The sequence below is a fragment of the Bos javanicus genome, chromosome 15, assembly GCF_032452875.1.
Source record: "Bos javanicus breed banteng chromosome 15, ARS-OSU_banteng_1.0, whole genome shotgun sequence".
NCBI classification, from domain to species: domain Eukaryota; kingdom Metazoa; phylum Chordata; class Mammalia; order Artiodactyla; family Bovidae; genus Bos; species Bos javanicus.
This window is the reverse complement of record NC_083882.1, coordinates 28,253,627-28,272,401: the sequence shown is the minus strand read 5'-3', so window position 1 is coordinate 28,272,401 and position 18,775 is coordinate 28,253,627. Positions and strand designations below refer to the sequence as shown.

Below are 18,775 nucleotides of genomic sequence, written 5' to 3'. Positions count from 1 at the left end.
GGGTTTGATCCTTGGTTAGGGAACTGGATCCCCCATGCCACAACTAAGGATCCTGCATGCCACAGCTAAGACCTGGCACAGCCAAATAAGCAAAATAAATAAATAAATAATTTTTTTAAAAAAAGAACTGCATGATGAATTAGCATCGTAGATCTGCATCTCCATACCCCCTCTCTTAGTATAACTTAGTCTCAGTAATTGTTTCTTGAGTGAATAAATAACTGACATTGAAGGAAAAGGATTTAGGCTTGTTTGGCTCAGTGCAGAGGGAGAGCTAGGAGCTGGCGAAAGGCCTGAGTTCTGATCCACTTACTGCCTGTGTGATTTTAAAATGGGGATGACACCTCAAACAGTTGTAAGAAGAAACAAGCAATGATTGTTAAAGCTTTGCAAACTCTCGCCAAGAGATAGGAAAGAGGAGGACTGTTGCTCCATAATTGAGCACTTGCTGAGTGCCAGACACTTTATTGTTTTTGTCATCATTATATCCACTCCATGAAGTAGTGTTTACACTCTGTTGTGCAGATAAGACTCAGAGAGGTTAATTAACTTTCCCACAGGCACACAGCTAATAAGTGGAAGAGTCAGATTGGAACCCAGATCTTGACTCCAAAGCCCAGCATCTTCCTGTGAAAAGCTGAAGCATCTACACTTAAAGGAATAATTATCGTGATTTCTCTTTGTTTACACATGGAAAATGCTCATCTGTGAGAGATGCTCTCCTCACAGCTTCAGCCCCCTTTCCCCATCATCTCCCATCCCCCGGGGAACAGGGCAACCTGGCTGAGCAGAAGTCCAGCTCCAGGCCCAAGTTGCTTCTGGGGGCAGGTCCCGCCAGAGAAGTAATCAACTGTGTCCTGATTATGTCTCCAGAGAACAGGTTTCTTATCACTTCCCACGGCGGGCTGTACATCTCTGACGTGCAGAAGGAGGACGCCCTCTCCACCTACCGCTGCATCACCAAGCACAAGTATAGCGGGGAGACCCGGCAGAGCAACGGGGCCCGCCTCTCTGTGACAGGTAGGCCAGAGGGCTGGAGAGGAAGGGCGGGCACCGGCCTGCCCCTGAGACCGGGTGGGTGTGCTGACACCATGGAGCAGGGAGTCTGCCGTGTAATCAGGGCATTCAGGAGGAGCAGATTCAGGAACACAGGCACAGAAAGCACCGAGCAGACCTTATCTGGTTTGATCTGGGATATGTCTCATATAGAGAACTCTGCACTTCAGTTCTTTTCAGGCGTCTACCTGAGAAAGCTGAATGCCCCTGAAGAACTGTTGGTTGATTTTGTTTAGTCACTAGGTCATGTCCATTTCTTTGTAACCCCATGGGCTGTAGCCTCCAGCCTCCTCTGTCCATGGTATATTCCAGGCAAGAATACTGAAGTGGGTAGCCATTTCCTTCTCCAGGGGATCTTTCTGACCCAGGGATCAAACCCACGTCTCCTGCGTTGGCAGGCAGATTCTTTACCACTGTACCATTTATCAAATACTGGGGGATATGGAGCCCATCCCCTCTCCTTTTTTTGCCTTTGACGCCTGGAAGCTCATAGATATAATCTACTGCTCCAACGCAATAATGATTGGATTTGATTGGATTAGGGAGACTTTGTATTTCCTTGTGTCTCTATTTTTTTTAAGATTCTATTAGTTTATTTATTTTTGAATACATATATATCTTTCATTAGGGGCTTCCCCAGTGGCTTAGCAGTTAAGAATCAGTCTGCAATGTAGTGGCTTCAGGAGACACAGGTTTGACCCCTGGGTGGAGGATATCCACTGGAGAAGGGCATAGCAACCCACTCCATCCAGTATTCTTGCCTGGAGAATCCCATAGACAGAGGAGCCTGGCAGGCTACAGTCCATAGCGTCGCGGAGTCGGATACGACTGAAGTGACTGAGCACACGTGCTCATATCTTTTATTATAGCCTACCTCACAACATTTGAAAGTAGGCAAACACAGGTAAAAAAAAATCTCTAAATTAAGTAAAGGATCTTTTTTCTGGAATGATTATAGCTTCTTACAGAAGGATGGAAGCTGCTATTTCCTGAATCTCCATGTGCCAGAAATTTAGTTTATGTACTGTCTCTTAGGCACTATCATAGCCGGGTGAGGTGTGCACTGCGCTCCGTACTTCTATAGGTAAGAAAATCAGACCTTAGGGAAGCCAAGCCACTTATCCCAACTGTTTAACCAGTGGGAGGCACAGCCAGAATTCACATCCTCCAGCCACAGACCCCCATGGAAGGGGCTAATTGAACACCATGCAGATGCCCCAGTTACAGAGGAAAGGTCACCTGGCACTCTTCAGGGGAGGCCTCCTGGAGTAGCGCTTTTCAGACTCTTGACAGTGATCCTCAGACATCATCACCGGTGCCATGCACGCTGGTGTTTCCTACCAGACGCACTGTGACGCACTCTGATATTTCCTATTCTACTCTATCCTGTCTCGGTTTATCTAAATGCTGGTCACCACTCACCACATGGATTCCATCACTTCCTAACCGTGTGTGACCTACAATTTGAAGATCCCTGCTCTTATGGAAGCGGGGTCAGAGTAGCTTCTGGAAGGAAGATGAACTGATTGTCAGAACACCTGGTTTGGAGACTAGTACCACCAAATCACTCAACCCCTTTGGGTCTCTGTAAAAACAGGCTAGATTAGGTGACTTCTCAAATTCCATTTTTTTTTTTTTTTGTGGAGTATAGTTGCTTTGGGCTTCCCTGGTGGCTCAGAATATGCCTGCTATGGAGGAGACCTGGGTTCAATCCCTGGGTCTGGAAGATCCCCTGCAGGAGAAAATGGCAACCCACTCCAGTATTCTTGCCTGGAGAATTCCATGGACAGAGGAGCCTGGCAGTCTACAGTCGATGGGGTTGCAGAGAGTTAGACATGACTGAGCAACTAACATATAGCTTATATAGCTGCTTTCCAATGTTGTATTCGTTTCTACTGTACAGCAAAGTGAATCAGCTCTATGTATACACATATCTCAGCTTTTTTTGGATTTCTTTCCCATTGAGGTGACCACCAAGCACTGAGTAGTTTCCTGTGCTACACAGTCGGTTCTCATTAGTTATCTGTTTTATACACAGTGGTGTATATATGCCGATCCCAATCTCCCAGTCCATCCCACCCTCCTCCCCCTCTTGGTGTCCATATGTTTGTTCTCTCTGTCTGTGAGGTGACTTCTCAGATTCCGTCTGTCTCTCTCCTGTGATTTGGGGAGGATTACCCTGACCAGCCAGAGAAGGCGATGGCACCCCACTCCAGTACTCTTGCCTGGAAAATCCCATGGGCGGAGGAGCCTGGTAGGCTGTAATCCATGGGGTCACTAAGAGTCGGACACGACTGAGCGACTTCACTTTCACTTTTCACTTTCACGCTTTGGAAAAGGAAATGGCAACCCACTCCAGTGTTTTTGCCTGGAGAATCCCAGGGACGGGGAGCCTGGTGGGCTGCCGTCTATGGGGTTGCACAGAGTCGGACACGACTGAAGCGACTTAGCAGCAGCAGCAGCACCCTGACCAGCAGGTGACTGTATCAAGGGCCCCCTCTTATTTTCCTGGTACATTTGGGGGGCAAGACCAGAAGCCAGGAGAGCAAGGATCGGGCTCTCTTTTTCTCTTGTGTGTCTCCAAAGCTTGGGCCTGTGCCTGGCACATAGTAGGTGCTAAGTCAATATTTGTGGTTAAAACTAGCCAATGCCAAGTGAAACTGCGCTGTTGCTTGGGGAGGAGATGGGACCGCACAGTGTGGCCCCACCTTTGTGGCTAGACCTTGCCATCTGCAGCCCAGTTCCCAAACGTGCCGGTGGCTCCCTTCCGAATTACAGGGACTTGTGGGTATGGTGTTTTGCATCTCATTTGCATGCCTCTCACACGGCACCAAGTCCCCCATCCTGCTGGGCTGCTGCTTGCCCTTGCATGAATATTTAGCCCCTTCATCCTACTGATCTTACTTCTGCTTTTGTCCCTCCAAAAAGACACCCTTTAAACTAGAAGAGGGCCTTCCCTGGTGGTCCAGTGGTTAAGACTCTGCACTTCCAGCATAGGGGGTGCAGGTTGCATCCCTGGTAGGGGAATGAAGATCTCACATGCCACATGGTGCAGCCAAAAAATGGGGGGGGGAACTGGAGGATATGCCAACCCTTCTCCCTCTGGGGGGCTGTGGCGAATGCCTGCCAGCTGGGGCTGGGGGGCGTGGAGAATGGGAGATGCCACTCAGAGACTCAGAGATAAAGCCCAGATAAACAGAGAAGCAAAGACAGGGAGGCACCCGGATGACAAAAGAGGAGAGACATGGGCACAGAGGGAGCAAGACAGGGGACAGAGGAAAACAGAAACCTACCAGAGAGGTGAGGGTGGACAAGAGGACAGCGGCAGGGGGACAGAGACCCAGAGGAGGCCGCTGGGAGTGCAGGGGCGCCCCGGGGAAGGGGCCCCAGGACTGACGCGGGCCCTGATGTGATGCGACGTGACGAGGAAGTCTATGCGCTGCTTGTCTTGGCAGAAATGCGACTGATACCCAGGCAAGGCAGTGCAGAGGGGAATTCGTGCCAGGGGGGTGCTCAGGCCGCAGCCCCCTGACCTCAAATCTCAGATCCATTCCCTGAGTCGAGGGTAGGGATCAGCTTTCACCTGAGCAGAGGCAGATGCAAGGAAAGTCTGAGCCCCCTCAAAAAAGGCCTAATAACCATTCGACACATTGAGGTGCTTTTTAGACTTTATTACCCAGTGCTGTCCTGAGCATCTTCTCTGTGGAGTAGGCACCTTCATCTGCATTCATAAAGGAGGGGACCTCCATTCATAAAGAGTGACCAGAGAGGCTGAGAGGCTACACCCGGGTTCCCCAGCTCACGGGCTGCCAAGCCGGGTGCAGAAGCCATGTTCCAGGGCGGCATTGTTCAGCCAGCTGGGGGAGGTCCCAGCAGCATCCCCCCAACTCCAGGGCACCCTGACCCCCTCACAGCAGCCCCGCCTCGGCCCTAGAGATTTCTCAGGGCCGGGCCATCTGTCTCCCCCAGCCCTGCACCAGCCCTGGCAGCACCCGATCCCCCCAGGCTGTCGCCATACACGCCACGGCATTTTACTTCTGCTCCCGAGTAATGAAAGAGGTTTCTTTCCTTCAGAATTTAATTTCACGCCTGAGACTCGGTGATTAATTCCCTCCCACCGCCCCCCACCACCCCCGCCCCTTCCTCCACCGCCCCGTCGGCCCCTCTGCTTGTAAATTCTGCGGTGTGCCACGGAATTTGTGTATTTTGCATCAATTAAGTGTCACGTTGAGTAATTCTTCCCTGGCACCGGGTTTGTTTATCCCAACCGTTCCCACAGGGTTGTAGGGGAAGAGGCCGCAGAAGCTGGCGGGGCAGGCAGGCGGGCACGGAATAGTAATCGCCCGGCACATCTGCGTGGCGGTTCGGCGTCAGCCTGGCTCTTTGACATACGTTGTGCTTTGTTGCCCACCACAGCCTGGGGAGATCTGGAGATGGCAGTGTCACCTCTGCGTGCAGGAAACTCAGACTCTGGGAGGTCATAAGACACCCCTACCCACCCACCCAAGGTCACCCAGCTCAGCAGTGACCCCGGCCACTGGCATCAGGGTCGCCTGATTCCCACTCCCCGGCTGCTTGTGAGAAGCCTTGGAGGGTGGGAAAAGAGCAGAGAGCCTTCTGCAGGGAGGAGCCTTCCAAGCGCAGCCCCTCTCCAAGGGGGCGGGTGGGGGGCAGTCACAGGGTGAGCCGAGAACAGAGGACATTTCCCGGTTCGTCAAGGAGGGGCCAGCAGGGTGTCAGCACTCAGCACTCACCACTCACCCTGGAGCCAGATCCAGTGTTAGATTCTTCCGTCTCAGACCGCATTTACTGAACAAGCATGGGGAGACCTGGTTTTAGATCCTGGCTCTGCAGTGGGATCCTGGGCAGGTCACTGCACCTCTCTGGTCTCAGGGTCCCCATCTGTGTGTGCCCTCCAAGTCCCTAAGGACCTCCCCCTAGTGGCTCAGAGGGTAAAGAATCCTCCTGCAATTCGGGAAACCCAGGTTGGATCCCTGGGTTGGGAAAATCCCCTGGAAAAGGAAATGGCAATCCACATCAGTATTCTCGCCTGGAGAATCCCATGGACAGCAGAGCCTGGCGGGCTACAGTCCATGGGGTCACAAAGAGTCAGACACAACTGAGCAACTTCACTTTCACTTTCCAAGTCCATAAGTCGGCTCTACTGTTCCATGAGCCTATGAAGTTCCGCAATGTGGAAAAGGCAGACCGCTGGCCCACCCCCTGCCCACGTGCCCCCATTCACCCTCCCTCGGATGTCTATGGCTCGGGCAGCCCTGCTCTGCGCCAGGCACGTGGGGATGCCACAGGGGATCAGCACTGCCTCAAGGAGCTTCCAGGGAAACCGGATACATGGCCTGGTGCAGACGGCTGCTGGCAAGAGCTGTCGGGGTTGGGGGTGGGGGGGCCCGAGGGCGGCAACGGTGGTTGCCTCTGGGAGGGAAATGGGGAACTGGAGGCGGAGCGAGGGGACTCCCTTTTCACTCTATGATCTTGTCTACTTTCAGAAGTTTTGCCATGTGTGCGTATGGTGCTTTTTTTTTTTTATCTTTTAAAAAGAAAAGTTTGCTTGAAAATAAAATGAAAGAAAAAGAAAACCCTATGGGCGTCCAGTGAGGGTGGCCTGGGGGAGATGTCCAGAAAGGGTGAGACTGAAGCTGCTTTCTGAAAGATCAGTAGGAGTTGGCCAAGCAGAGCGGGCTGGTGGGGCACCCAGGTGGCAGGCAGTGTGCTGACAACATGCCCGGTGCAGGGAAGTGGTGACATCAGAAGGTTGGGGGGGCGGGCCGGGCCAGGGGACCTGGTTGGGGTGAGATCACAGATCATAGAGGCCTAATTCAGGATAGGAAGTGGGATTGTAATATGTAGGTAAAGGGAGCCTGTGGGGTTTACATCAGGGGAAGGTCCCCAGTGAGCAGAACACCCAAACAGGCCTTTCAGGGTGAGAACTAGACTGAGGTAGCAGCCAGAATGCTGCTCAGATGGCAGGGATGTCGCACACAGAACCCCATCAATGAGGGCCTGGTCTGGTTTGGGAATGCAAAAGAGGGGAGCATTGCTGGATGGCAGGTGTATTTTACAGAAGGCTTAACTTCTGAATCATTCTGGGCTTGGAGAGAAAAACACTGCCTCCTCTGAGCCCACCCAGATTGCAGGTGGGAGCAGGCAGGACAGAACCGAGGTGCCCATCCTTGACAGACCCAGAACAAAATGGACCAGAATTATAGTCCCAAGAGGTCATGATTTTCATGCCATGGGGACTGTCTGTATGAACATCTCTCCCTGCCTCTTGTGGTTTTGCTTTCTCCCTCTGTTTGTCTGTCATTCTAACCTAGTCTGCCCACCACATCCTTACCTCCCTCAGCCCCTGCTCCCAGCCATGCTTCCCAGGGCCTCCATCTGGCTGAGCAGGAGAGTTTGGGCCAGAGTCTGGAGCACCAGGGGATCCAGTGAGCCATTCCACTGGGTATCACTCACTCCAGGCACCAGTGGGCAGCAAGTTCTGGGTGCCTGCCTTCCCACCCCGACCCCCACCCTACCCTTCCCAAGACTGGCTAGGACCACTCATGCTCTCTGCCTTCCAGACCCTGCTGAGTCGATCCCCACCATCCTGGACGGCTTCCATTCCCAGGAAGTGTGGGCCGGCCACACCATGGAGCTGCCCTGCACCGCCTCCGGTTACCCCATCCCTGCCATCCGCTGGCTCAAGGATGGCCGACCCCTCCCAGCCGACAGCCGCTGGACCAAGCGCATCACGGGGCTGACCATCAGTGACCTGCGGACCGAGGACAGCGGCACCTACATTTGTGAGGTCACCAACACCTTCGGCTCGGCAGAGGTCACAGGCACCCTCACGGTCATTGGTGAGTAGGGGAGCGCCTCTTCCAGCCCCAGTAAGCTTTGAGAGCTCTGCCTCTGGTGGGGAGGGACATGAGGGCAGCCCAATGCTTCTGGCTGGCCCCAGAGATGATCCCCTTGTTGGGGAAGGCAGGTTGGTGCCCTGAGAAAAGTACTGGGTTTGAAATCAGAAGACCTGCCTTTTAGTTCTGATGTCATCAGATAATAACTGACCTGGGGGAAATCAGATAACCATGAGCATCACCTCTGTGCCCTTTTCTGTCGAACAGGATAATAACCCTGCCCCTCCTACCTCCTAGAGGTCACGAGGGTCATAGGGAACAATGACGGTGACGTGACAAGCTCATGGGGTTTCTCAGCTTCTTGGGAGGAGGCAGTGTCTATACTAAAGGGAACGATGCTGATGTGAATCTAGTAGGGGACATATGAGTCCATCAGAGGCGACATTCAGAGTATTTAGGGATAACTTCTAGGGAGACACTGGGGGTAAACACCCAGGGCAGCCTTTCCAGGACTTGCCAGTTGGGCATGAACTCTGGTCCTTCCTGTTCCTCCTCACATTCCAGAGTCCCAGGGTCCAGGGAGCACACAGGGAGAGCAGGAGGCCTTCACAGACCCCTGCTGTTGCTGAGCCCCTGGAAGGGCAGAGGGGCTGAGGTCAGGCGGGAAAACCCCTGGAGGGGAAGTGGTGAGACCGGGAGCTTTCTTCCCCCACCCCACCTCATCTCTCTCTAGGGTTCCCTGCTCTTGGGGCTTCAGGGAAGGTGTTGGCAGAGAGGGGCTGAGACTTGGAGACCCTGTGGGATCTCAGTCTTGTGGGGCAGCAAAAGCCTGAGTCCATGAACTCTGAACCTGATGACATCCTGGGGGATTCAACCTGGGCAGTGGAAAGAGGCTGTCCAGAGGTGGTCCCGTCCCCATCCCCCACCTCTGCCGTTGAGATTGACCAAAGAGGCTCTCTGCCCAGCTCACCCCCTGTCTCATGAGCACAGAGCTGCAGGTCTCCAGACCCTCGGCTGGACCAGAGGACCACACAGAGCCCACCTCCTCTGGGCTGACCTTCTGGGTGACATTCTGTCACCCTCAGCCCAGATATGGGCCCAGTCTCCTCCCCATAACCACAGGGATCTTGACAGTTGGGGCATGTTTATCTGCAGTGCAGGGAGGAGACCCTCCCCATGTGAATTCACTGTAAAGCTGGAAGAGCAGAAAGAGCCCCCAAGAAATGCTCTGGGAGCAACAGTTTGTGATACAAACGCTTAGGTTAAAATGCTGGAAGCTTAGGGGCGGGGGAAGGTCCTCTCGTATACAGACAAGACGTGGACCACAGAGTAGGCAGATAGGAGGACCAGGGTCCGTACCCTCTTCTAAGCTCCATCCAAAATTGTTTGGCCTGCAATGCGGGAGACCTGGGTTTGATCCCCGGGTTGGGAAGATCCCCTGGAGGAGGGCATGGCAACCTACTCCAGTATTCTTGCCTGGAGAATCCCCTTGGACAGAAGAGTCTGGCGGGCTACAGTCCATGGGGTCGTAAAGAGGCAGACATAACTGAGCAACTAAGCACACAGTATTACCTTCACCCCCTTCAACCTCTTCTGCTACACACAAACACACACTCACACTCATACACACACACTATCTCAGGGAACAGGTCAGGAGGGCTGCGTACCCCCATCCTTGGAAAATTAGCACACCTCACTCTGAGTTAATTTGGTGTTCCAAGCTCCAGCTTCAGTACAGACAGGCAAGCAAGTACTTACACACACACGTCCAGGCAGATGTGTTGAAAATTCACATGCCCACTTCCCTGTACACACATGCGGACATACATGGTGTCTGTGTACACCCACAGGTACACACTCTCATCCTAGACCACATGGACACACAGTAAGTAACTGCCTAGAGCTGTGTGCACATGCTCTGCCCCTGCGGGCATGGATACTCCTGACTCTCTGAGATGCAGAGCTCCCCACCGTCCCCCTCACTGGGCTGGACTGGATAACCAGGTTCAGGGGGAAGTGACATGGCTTTTCTCTGTCTTCCTTCCCCTCTGATAGCCCCTCTTTGCCAGGTTCATGGAGAGGAAAGCAATGTTTTCATATCCCCCTCATTCTGCCACCCAACCTCCCACCCATCCTCCGTGAGGCCCTGTGCAGAGGCAATGAGGAGAGAGCTGCTGGCTGGCAGGTCCTGGGAGCCCTGGCTGGTACCTGGGGCAAGTGGAATGCCACCTGCGTCATGGCACACTGATGTTCCCTGGGTAGCAGGCAGAGGATCTGGGAGTGAACAGGCTAAGCAGAGTGTGAGCAGACTCCTGCCTGCTTTGACTGTGCCCACCCAGGCAGGCCTGCCATACGCCCCTCTCCTGCAGGCTCCATTATTGGGGGTCTAAGGCTCCTGCAGGTCTCTGGCTCCTGAAATCCCCAAGCCCATGGAGATCAAGGGAGAGAGGCCAGCTTGGGGCTGGTAACCAGCCAGCCAGCCAATCAATAAACACAAATCAGACAGCAGTTGTGATATAAAGATGAGAGACACTGCCCTTCTTTCAAGTGGCTCACAGTCCAGGGGGAGAGAGAAAAATAAAGTGGTGATCGGAAGACGGTGAGCTTGGTGTTCTGTTAGTTACACACAGGGAGCCTCAGAAGAGGAATCCTTAACCCAGTCTGGGAGGGGAATAGTATCCAGGAAGGCTTCTTGGAAGGGGTGAGTTTGGTGTGAAGGATGAGTAGGAAACAGGCAAAGGGGGCCAAGGGTGCCCTGGGTGTGCAGGAACCACAGGCAGGATGCTGCTCTAGAGACTGCAGAGCTGAGGAGGGGGCCAGGTCTCAAGGGCCTCCATGGCCTTGGATGCCAAGCTGAAAGTTGTTGGGTGCCACGCAAGTTATGATCAGGGCAGTGGCTGGCTGCAGTGAGGTGGACCGATGGAAGGTCATGAGGAAAAAGGAGGAATGGAGAAAAAGTTCCGCATGGGTCCAGGCCTGGAGCTCTAGGCCTGCAGCCGGACAGGGGCAGTGGAGGTGAAGAGTAGGGAGTCGACTGATGCGTATAAAAGAAGTCAGACCAGCAGAAGGTAGTGATTGGTTATCTGGATAAGCACGGGAGACAGGTGGCGGGCCATGGGTGCCTCCCTGGTTTCTAGGGTGGGTGACAGTGAAAACGATGAGCCAGCCAAGCTTCCGTCCTCCTCATGAGCCAAAGGGCGCTTTCCAACCCCGCCCGGGCCAGGACCCCACATCAGGACAACACAAGCCATCAGAACAACAGGTGCCAAGACATCCTCTGGCCTGACCCTGCCGTTTCACAAATGGGTAAACTGAGCCCTAGAGAGAGGAATTCACTCAGTCTAGTTCCCACCCACGGCCCCCACCCTGACACACACACAAGACATCTTGGAGACAAAACCAGGGTCTCCTGACTCCCAGGGCCTTTTATGATCGCCACCCACCCACAACCACACTCCACTCACAGTGAGTCCTTTGCTTTCTTTTCCTCCCCATTTCCCCTCGCCTTTCCCCTGCCTGGTCCGGCCCAGACCCCCTTCACGTGACCCTGACACCAAAGAACCTGAAGACTGGCATCGGCAGCACGGTCATCCTCTCCTGTGCCCTCCTGGGCTCCCCGGAGTTCACCATCCGCTGGTACCGCAACACCGAGCTGGTGCTGCCCAGTGAGGCCATTTCCATCCGCGGGCTCAGCAACGAGACGCTGCTCATCACCTCGGCCCAGAAAAGCCACTCAGGGGCCTACCAGTGCTTCGCCACGCGCAAGACCCAGACTGCCCAGGACTTCGCCATCATTGTGCTGGAAGGTGAGTCGGGGCTGGGGGGCAGCTGGGCGGGTGCCAGATTCCCACAGCCAGGCCAGGAGGTACCCGCCCTCCCGACAGGAAGCATTCATCCAGCGCTCACTACACACCAAGGAGATGCACTGCCTCGTTTCATCCTCCCACGGGCCCTGCTTGGAGGTATTTTTTAAAAATAATATCTATTTTGCAATTGAGGAAACTGAGGCTTTGGTCACTTGCCCAAGGTCACACAGTTCTGCCAAGGAGCTGGGTTTGAACTCAGGTCTCTTAAACAACAACTCCATTGCCTCTACAAAATTACTGCTGCTGCTGCTAAGCCACTTCAGTCGTGTCCGACTTTGTGCGACCCCATAAACGGCAGCCCACCAGGCTCCCCCGTCCCTGGGATTCTCCAGGCAAGAACACTGGAGTGGGTTGCCATTTCCTTCTCCAATGCATGAAAGTGAAAAGTGAAATTGAAGTCGCTCAGTCGTGTCCAACTCTTAGCAACCCCATGGACTGCAGCCTACCAGGCTCCTCCACCCATGGGATTTTCCAGGCAAGACTACTGGAGTGGGGTGCCATCGCCTTCTCCGACAAAATTCCTGGAACTGCACTATTAGAGGGTTTCCCAGGTACGCTACTGGCAAAGAATCCACCTGACAATGCAGGAGACCCGGGTTTGATTCCTGGGTTGGGAAGATCCCCTGGAGAAGGAAATGGCAACCCACTCCAGGGTTCTTGCCTGGAGAATCCCATGAACAGAGTAGCCTGGCAGGCTATAATCCATGGGGTCGCAGAGAGTCGGACACGACTTAGCGACTAAACCACTACAAATCCTTTATAGCATTCCTGCATGGAAGGATGGCCAGCATTAATGATTACATACCCATGATCCATGGAGCAAGTGGGGGCCTGGGGGTCCAGTCTTCCGTTCACTAAGATTTAAGCCCCGTCACAGACATCTGCCCCCACCACAACGGCCTCTGGGGAGCTTGCATCTTAAGCCTCAAACTTTCAGCTTTTTGATGCCACCCCTCCCACTGAAATGAGCTGGAATTAGATTCTTCAGATCCAGTCCCTTCAAGTCCTGGTTCCACACATAGTTAACCTCTGAGCCTGTGTGTCTTTATTAATAAAGTTAGAAGAAAGAGGTGGAAAAGGAAAAGTTGAGAGGATCTAACATTTATGAAGCACTTACAAAGTGCTGTGTAAGCGTCTTTAAAGCATTAATTCATTTGTTCCTCACATCCGTACAAGGAGGATATAATTGTTGCTCCCATGATCTCCATCGTCCACAGGGGGATGCTGACAAAACTCAGACATGTTAAGTAACTTGCCCAAAGACACAGAGCTAACAAAGTGACTGAGACTGGATTCAAATCCAAGGGTCTTCATTCATATGCAATAGTAATAGGGCACCCAACAGGGTTTTATGGATAGCACGTGATGAGGTGGGGTGGCCTGGTGGGGACAGTCTCTCCATGACTCAGTGACCCTGAAGGGGGCTCCTTGCACCCTGCAGATGGCACTCCCCGCATCGTCTCATCCTTCAGCGAGAAGGTGGTCAACCCCGGGGAGCAGTTCTCACTGATGTGCGCGGCCAAGGGTGCCCCACCCCCCACCATCACCTGGGCCCTGGACGACGAGCCCATCGTGCGGGACGGGAGCCACCGCACCAACCAGTACACCATGTCCGATGGCACCACCATCAGCCACATGAATGTCACGGGGCCCCAGATCCGTGACGGGGGCGTGTACCGGTGCACGGCACGGAACTCGGTGGGCAGTGCTGAATATCAGGCGCGAATAAACGTAAGAGGTGCCTGTCTACATTTAAATATCAGAATAGGCTTTTAAGTTCCTTTGCCATCTCTGTGGTTACCATTATTCTTGTTGTGATTAGTACTTATTATTAATCGTCATTTTGATTTTAGTAGAGGTCTCTCTCCTGTCCCCCTCTCCCTGCCCCCCGCAAATCCCATCATCCATTCTTGTGTGTGTGTGTATGTGTGTCTGGTACAGTTCACCCTCTTTGCATTCCCATTCTCCTCCTCCCTGCACCCCTCCCACAATCCTGCCCCCTACCCCGTCCCTCCCCATCAATCTCTCTGGTTCCAGGTACATTGAGCACTCCACTGGCATCTGCGTCCCACCCAGGCCTTGCAAGGACAGGCACAGGGCAGGGGGCAGTGGTCCAGGCATGCCCTTTGGTAGAGATGTCCACCAAAGCTTTATCCCCATGTGCCCCCACAGAGCCACCCCTGAGATGCTCCAGGAGCTGTGAGCAGCCAGGAGCCAGGGAACCATCTTCTCTCAATCCACCATCTCCTGGCTAGCCTCTAAGACCCCAGCCATGAAGACTAGGGGGTTCTGGCTGGGTGAGGGTGCCCCAAGGCAGGCACCTCCATGAGTGGAGGAAGGAGTCCTCATAGTGACCTTCCCCATGCCTCAGGTCTCCAACTTGCTTTGGTGAGAACAGAGGCTCCTCTGAAGCACTCTGTAGCCAAGTGGGGTCAGACTAGTCCTCATCTGACCCTACCAGTGAGCCCTGACCCAAGAGCAGAAGAGGCTCAGGGGAGTGGGAGGGCCCTGGTCCAGGGGCGCTGGTGGCTGCCATGGAAACAGGGAAGGGGAGAGGCGAGGTCATGCTGAATTCATCTGTGCCAGGTCTCTGACCCCCACATGAGAAACGTGGTCTCCCTTTGACCACCCTCCTGCCCTCTCTGAATTGGAAGGGGACAGAGCTGCCCAGTCATGGGAGATGCCTTGGCCCAGCCCCTCATCTGCTGGGTGAGGGGGGAGCTGGAAGCCCAGAGTTTCATATACCTGCTCCAGCACTAACCCTGCTTGGTAGCCTCTGAGCCTCCTTTGCAATTCCCATGTAACCATCTGCCCACTAACCCAGCCTACGACCCTCCCCACTTCTGCCAGGGTAATCAGAGCCCCTCTTTGTAGCCCCTTCCCAGGGGCGCAGAGAACACATTTATTGTTGAAAGAAGAGCATCCAAGGAAGACCTTCCTATTGTCCTTTAAGTAGTTAATATACGTGATCCTTTTTGGTCTAAGACCATTGTGAGCAAATCGAATGAAAGTAACAGCATCTCGACATTTCCATTTTAACCCCCAGATCTTAATCTCCTCCTAAATGAGGACTCACCCTCCCAGATCCCCATCACTTCTTGGTGAGGCATCGGTTTGCTCATCTAGCCCATCCCAGTAGGGGAATGGATTCTCGCCCCAGGGCATGAATGAACTGTCTCTGTTTGCAACTGTTTGAAGCTAGTAACAGTGAATCCTGGAGAGACCCCGGGTGCCCCCAGTTCCAGCCTCTGCCTCGTAAAAAAAAAAAAAAAAAAGGTCTCCCTTTCCCCCTGCCGAATTTCCATCCCCTAAGAGTTTCTGAGGCCAAACGACTGAGAAGAGCATCCCAGGGCGACGCCTGGCTGTCCCTGGCTAACCGCACCATCACCCGTCCTCTCCTCCTCCCTCCCGACTCCTGCCCAGGCCCCCCCAGCATCCGGGCGATGAGGAACATCACGGCCGTGGCTGGGCGGGACACCCTTGTCAACTGCAGGGTCATCGGCTACCCCTACTACTCCATCAAGTGGTATAAAGACGCCCTCCTGCTGCCCGACAACCACCGGCAGGTGGTGTTCGAGAACGGGACCCTCAAGCTGACGGATGTGCAGAAGGGCATGGACGAGGGAGAGTACCTGTGCAGTGTCCTCATCCAGCCGCAGCTCTCCATCAGCCAGAGCGTCCACGTGGCCGTCAAAGGTAGGCTCCCCCCGCTGCCACCCTGAACCGGAGCACCCCCCTGGTCACCCAGGACTGCAGGCTCCTCTCCGAAGCCGCTCAACTGGCAGCAGGCAGTCCTGAGTGGAAAGCCAAGAAGAGAAGGCTCTGGCCTGGAGTTTGGAAAAAGTGGGGCAGGGAGATTGCACGGGGGCAGGGGGCACAAGAAGGCCATGGGTACCTCTATGTCCAGTTCCGGCTGTGGGCTGCAGGTCAAGGAAGCGCTGGCCCCAGGGGCATGAGGGGTCAGTGACACACAAGAGGAGTCAGGTCACCTGGTCAGAGGTGATCAGCTATATTGTTCCCCTGTGTCAGCATGGAGCCACCCAGAACTCAGCAGGGCCCATCAGAGACCAGCAGGCACGCGAGGGGCAGGACTCAGAATGGAAGCAGCAGGAGGGAGGGTGGAAGGCGCAGGCACTGGGTGCCCTGACTCCCTTCCGGGGTTCAGACAGGCGAGGCTGCTTTTCCATAATTGACAAGGACCTTTCAACTGCTAAGGGCTTCACTGGTGACTCATATGGTAAAGAATCTGCCTGCAGTGCAGGAGACACAAGTTCAATCTCTGGGTCAGAGATCCCCAGGAGAAGGAAATGGCAACCCACTCCAATATTCTTGCCTGGGAAATCCCATGGACAGAGGAGCCTGGGGGGCTAGAAGTCCGTGAGGTCACTAGGAGTCAGACACAACTGAGCAACTAACACTTTCAGCTGCTAATGCTGCTGGAGGCCTGGAACCTAAAACCCTCATCCCTCCCAGGCCCTCCACGCTCACCTGGGCGAGGTCTGTGTTCTGTTCAGACACCTGACACTGCCTGGTACGTGGTAGCCATTCAGTAAATGTGGATTGAAGGAATGAAGGCGCATCAACGAGCAAATAAATGAATGCCTGACTGAGCGACAGAGGTCCCCCTGGGTCAGGGGCTGTGTGGCGCTTGAAGCTCCCTCTCAAACACATTCTTTGAAACTGACAGGCCTGGAGATCGGATGGTGGGTGAGAGCTCGGTGGCCTGGTTTCCCAGGGGGCAGGGTGGAGAGGTGGGGCCTGCCTCCTGGGTGAGGAGAGGTCCCTGAAAGCCAGGCAGCTGGAGTGCTGGGTCATTGGGCCAGTGGTGGCCGTGATGGATAAGGGCTCCTGTCCCTTTCTGAAGAGCCGGGGTAGGCTCCAGCATATCCCCAAATGGGAAACATGAACGCAGAGAGGAAGTCAGCCTGGGCCCTCGAACCCACAGGAAGGAGAAAGCTGGGGGCTCCGGGCTTGGAAAGGGCTCTAACATGGGGGGAGGGTCCAGGGGGCCCAGATTCCTGAAGCAAGACAGAATGGAGGCCTTGTAGACAGGAACAGGGGGTCTCGGGGGCATCTGGGCCTTGTGGACAGGAAGGGGGGACTCGGGGGTGTCTGGGCCTCGTGGACAGGAAGAGGGGTCTCAGAGGCATCTGGGCCTCATGGACAGGAAGGTGGGGATTCAGGGGTGTCTGGGCCTCGGGGACAGGAAGGGGGGTCTCGGGGGTGTCTGGGCCTCATGGACAGGAAGGGGGGTCTCAGAGGTATCTGGGCCTCGTGGACAGGAAGGGGGGTCTCGGGGGTGTCTGGGCCTCGTGGACAGGAAGCGGGGGACTCAGGGGTATCTGGGCCTCGTGGACAGGAAGGGAGGTCTCGGGGGCGTCTGGGCCTCGTGGACAGGAAGAGGGGGACTCGGGGGAGTCTGGGCCTTGCGGACAGGAAGAGAGGAGTCTAGGGGAAGGACTGGTTTGGGGAGACAGATGCTGCCTCTGGTTTGGACCCTTTCAAGCATGCGGTGAAGATGGGCCACCCAGGGGGAAATGTCAGGACAGCTGGGGAAACGGAAGGTACAGCAAAGGGCGCAGTCAGGGCTTCGCTGCACCGCTGCCTGCCACCCGGGCTCTCTTGTCGGCGCACCGGGGCCGAGTCACATGCCCCTCGTGCACCCACCACCTGTCGCAGTGCCAGACAGCGTGTGCTGCTCGAGCCGAAACTGAGACTTGAGTCTGGGCTGCGGTGACTTTCTGGGAAGCCTGGCTCTGAGCCCGAGAACTGGGGGAGGGGCCGTCCTGGTGGCCCACTCAGGCTTGGAGACAAGAGACGAGACCTTAGCAGCATCCGCCTCCTGCCTCCTCTCTGCTGCACCCCAGGCAGGCAGAGGGTCGTTCTGGCCCCTTTCAGCCTGAAACCTCTGCCCAGCCCAGCGTCCTCATGCCAGCAGGAACCTCCCAACCCCCGGCCCACCCAGCCTGGCTCCCGGCATCACAGGACGACCTGCCTGTATCCATTTCTGTTACACGCAGTGGACTCAGAGTTCACAGTGTAAACATCACATATTAAAACATCTAACCTTTGCTCTATTCCCTTCGCCCAGCCGCACCAGCGAGCATTCGGCCGGATTTGTTGACTTAAAAAAAAATAATAACAGGGCTCCAGTGAGCCTGGTAGTACGCAGAACATCCTGAAAGCTGCTTCTGCTCATCAATTATTCAACCCCATTCAGGGAGCGATCAGCCCTAATGAATTGAATCTGATGCATTCCATCTCGGGGACTCGCTGGGCCTGTTGTGATTGTGCTGAGCGACAGTGTCTCCGGGCCCAGGGCGAGGGAAGGGGCGTGCGTGTATGTGTGTGTGTGTGTAATCCCTGAGCGCAGAGCCCCTGCACTGGGCATGTGTGGCTCCCAGCATGCAGCATGAGCTTGGCGTTCACAAGCAGAGATGTGATGTGTGTGTATAGTGCACAGGGGCGTGTGCACACGCAGCCCCTTCCCTGCCCGCAGGGTCTGCAAATCCAGCCGTAGAAGGGGTACAGTCCTCCGTTTTCTCTCCAGATCAGTGCAGGTGCTCTGTGACCCTGTGCCCCTGCCCATCTGAAAGCTTAAATCCATCCTCCCCAATCCTTCCCAGACTCCCTCTCTCCACCTCATTAGAATGCGCTTTTGCAGAAGAATCCATCAGAGCTGATTATGAGCACGCTGCTTGATTAGCTGATGTGCTGTTCGAAGAGCTACTCGAGGAGGAGGAGGGTGGAGGAGGCGCCTCTGGGCGTGGAAAGGGGACCCAACTCTGGGGGAGGGAGGGGACTCAAGGGCAGACCTCTAGACCCACTCCTGCCTGTCTGCTTGGGACATGTGTCCCACCCAGAGGATCAGAGCAGAGACCTAGAGTGTAGGGACGGATGCATGGGGGTGAGACGGGGCACTGGAAGCTTAGGATCAGTTGGAAGTCCTACACCCTCATCTCTCTGTAGGGCCAAGTGCCACAGGCAGGTCAG

At 54.8% G+C, this 18,775-nt stretch overlaps 1 protein-coding gene across 1 annotated transcript in view; it reads left to right on the top strand.

Annotated features, from left to right (window-relative positions):
- Nucleotides 1-18,775, top strand: part of DSCAML1 (DS cell adhesion molecule like 1) — a 365,157-nt gene that overhangs the window by 265,450 nt on the left and 80,932 nt on the right. The window contains exons 4-8 of the mRNA XM_061440430.1: nt 874-1,020; nt 7,641-7,919; nt 11,447-11,722; nt 13,224-13,520; nt 15,206-15,478. Of these exons, the coding sequence (XP_061296414.1) occupies nt 874-1,020; nt 7,641-7,919; nt 11,447-11,722; nt 13,224-13,520; nt 15,206-15,478 (1,272 nt within the window). The remainder of the gene's footprint in view (nt 1-873; nt 1,021-7,640; nt 7,920-11,446; nt 11,723-13,223; nt 13,521-15,205; nt 15,479-18,775) is intronic.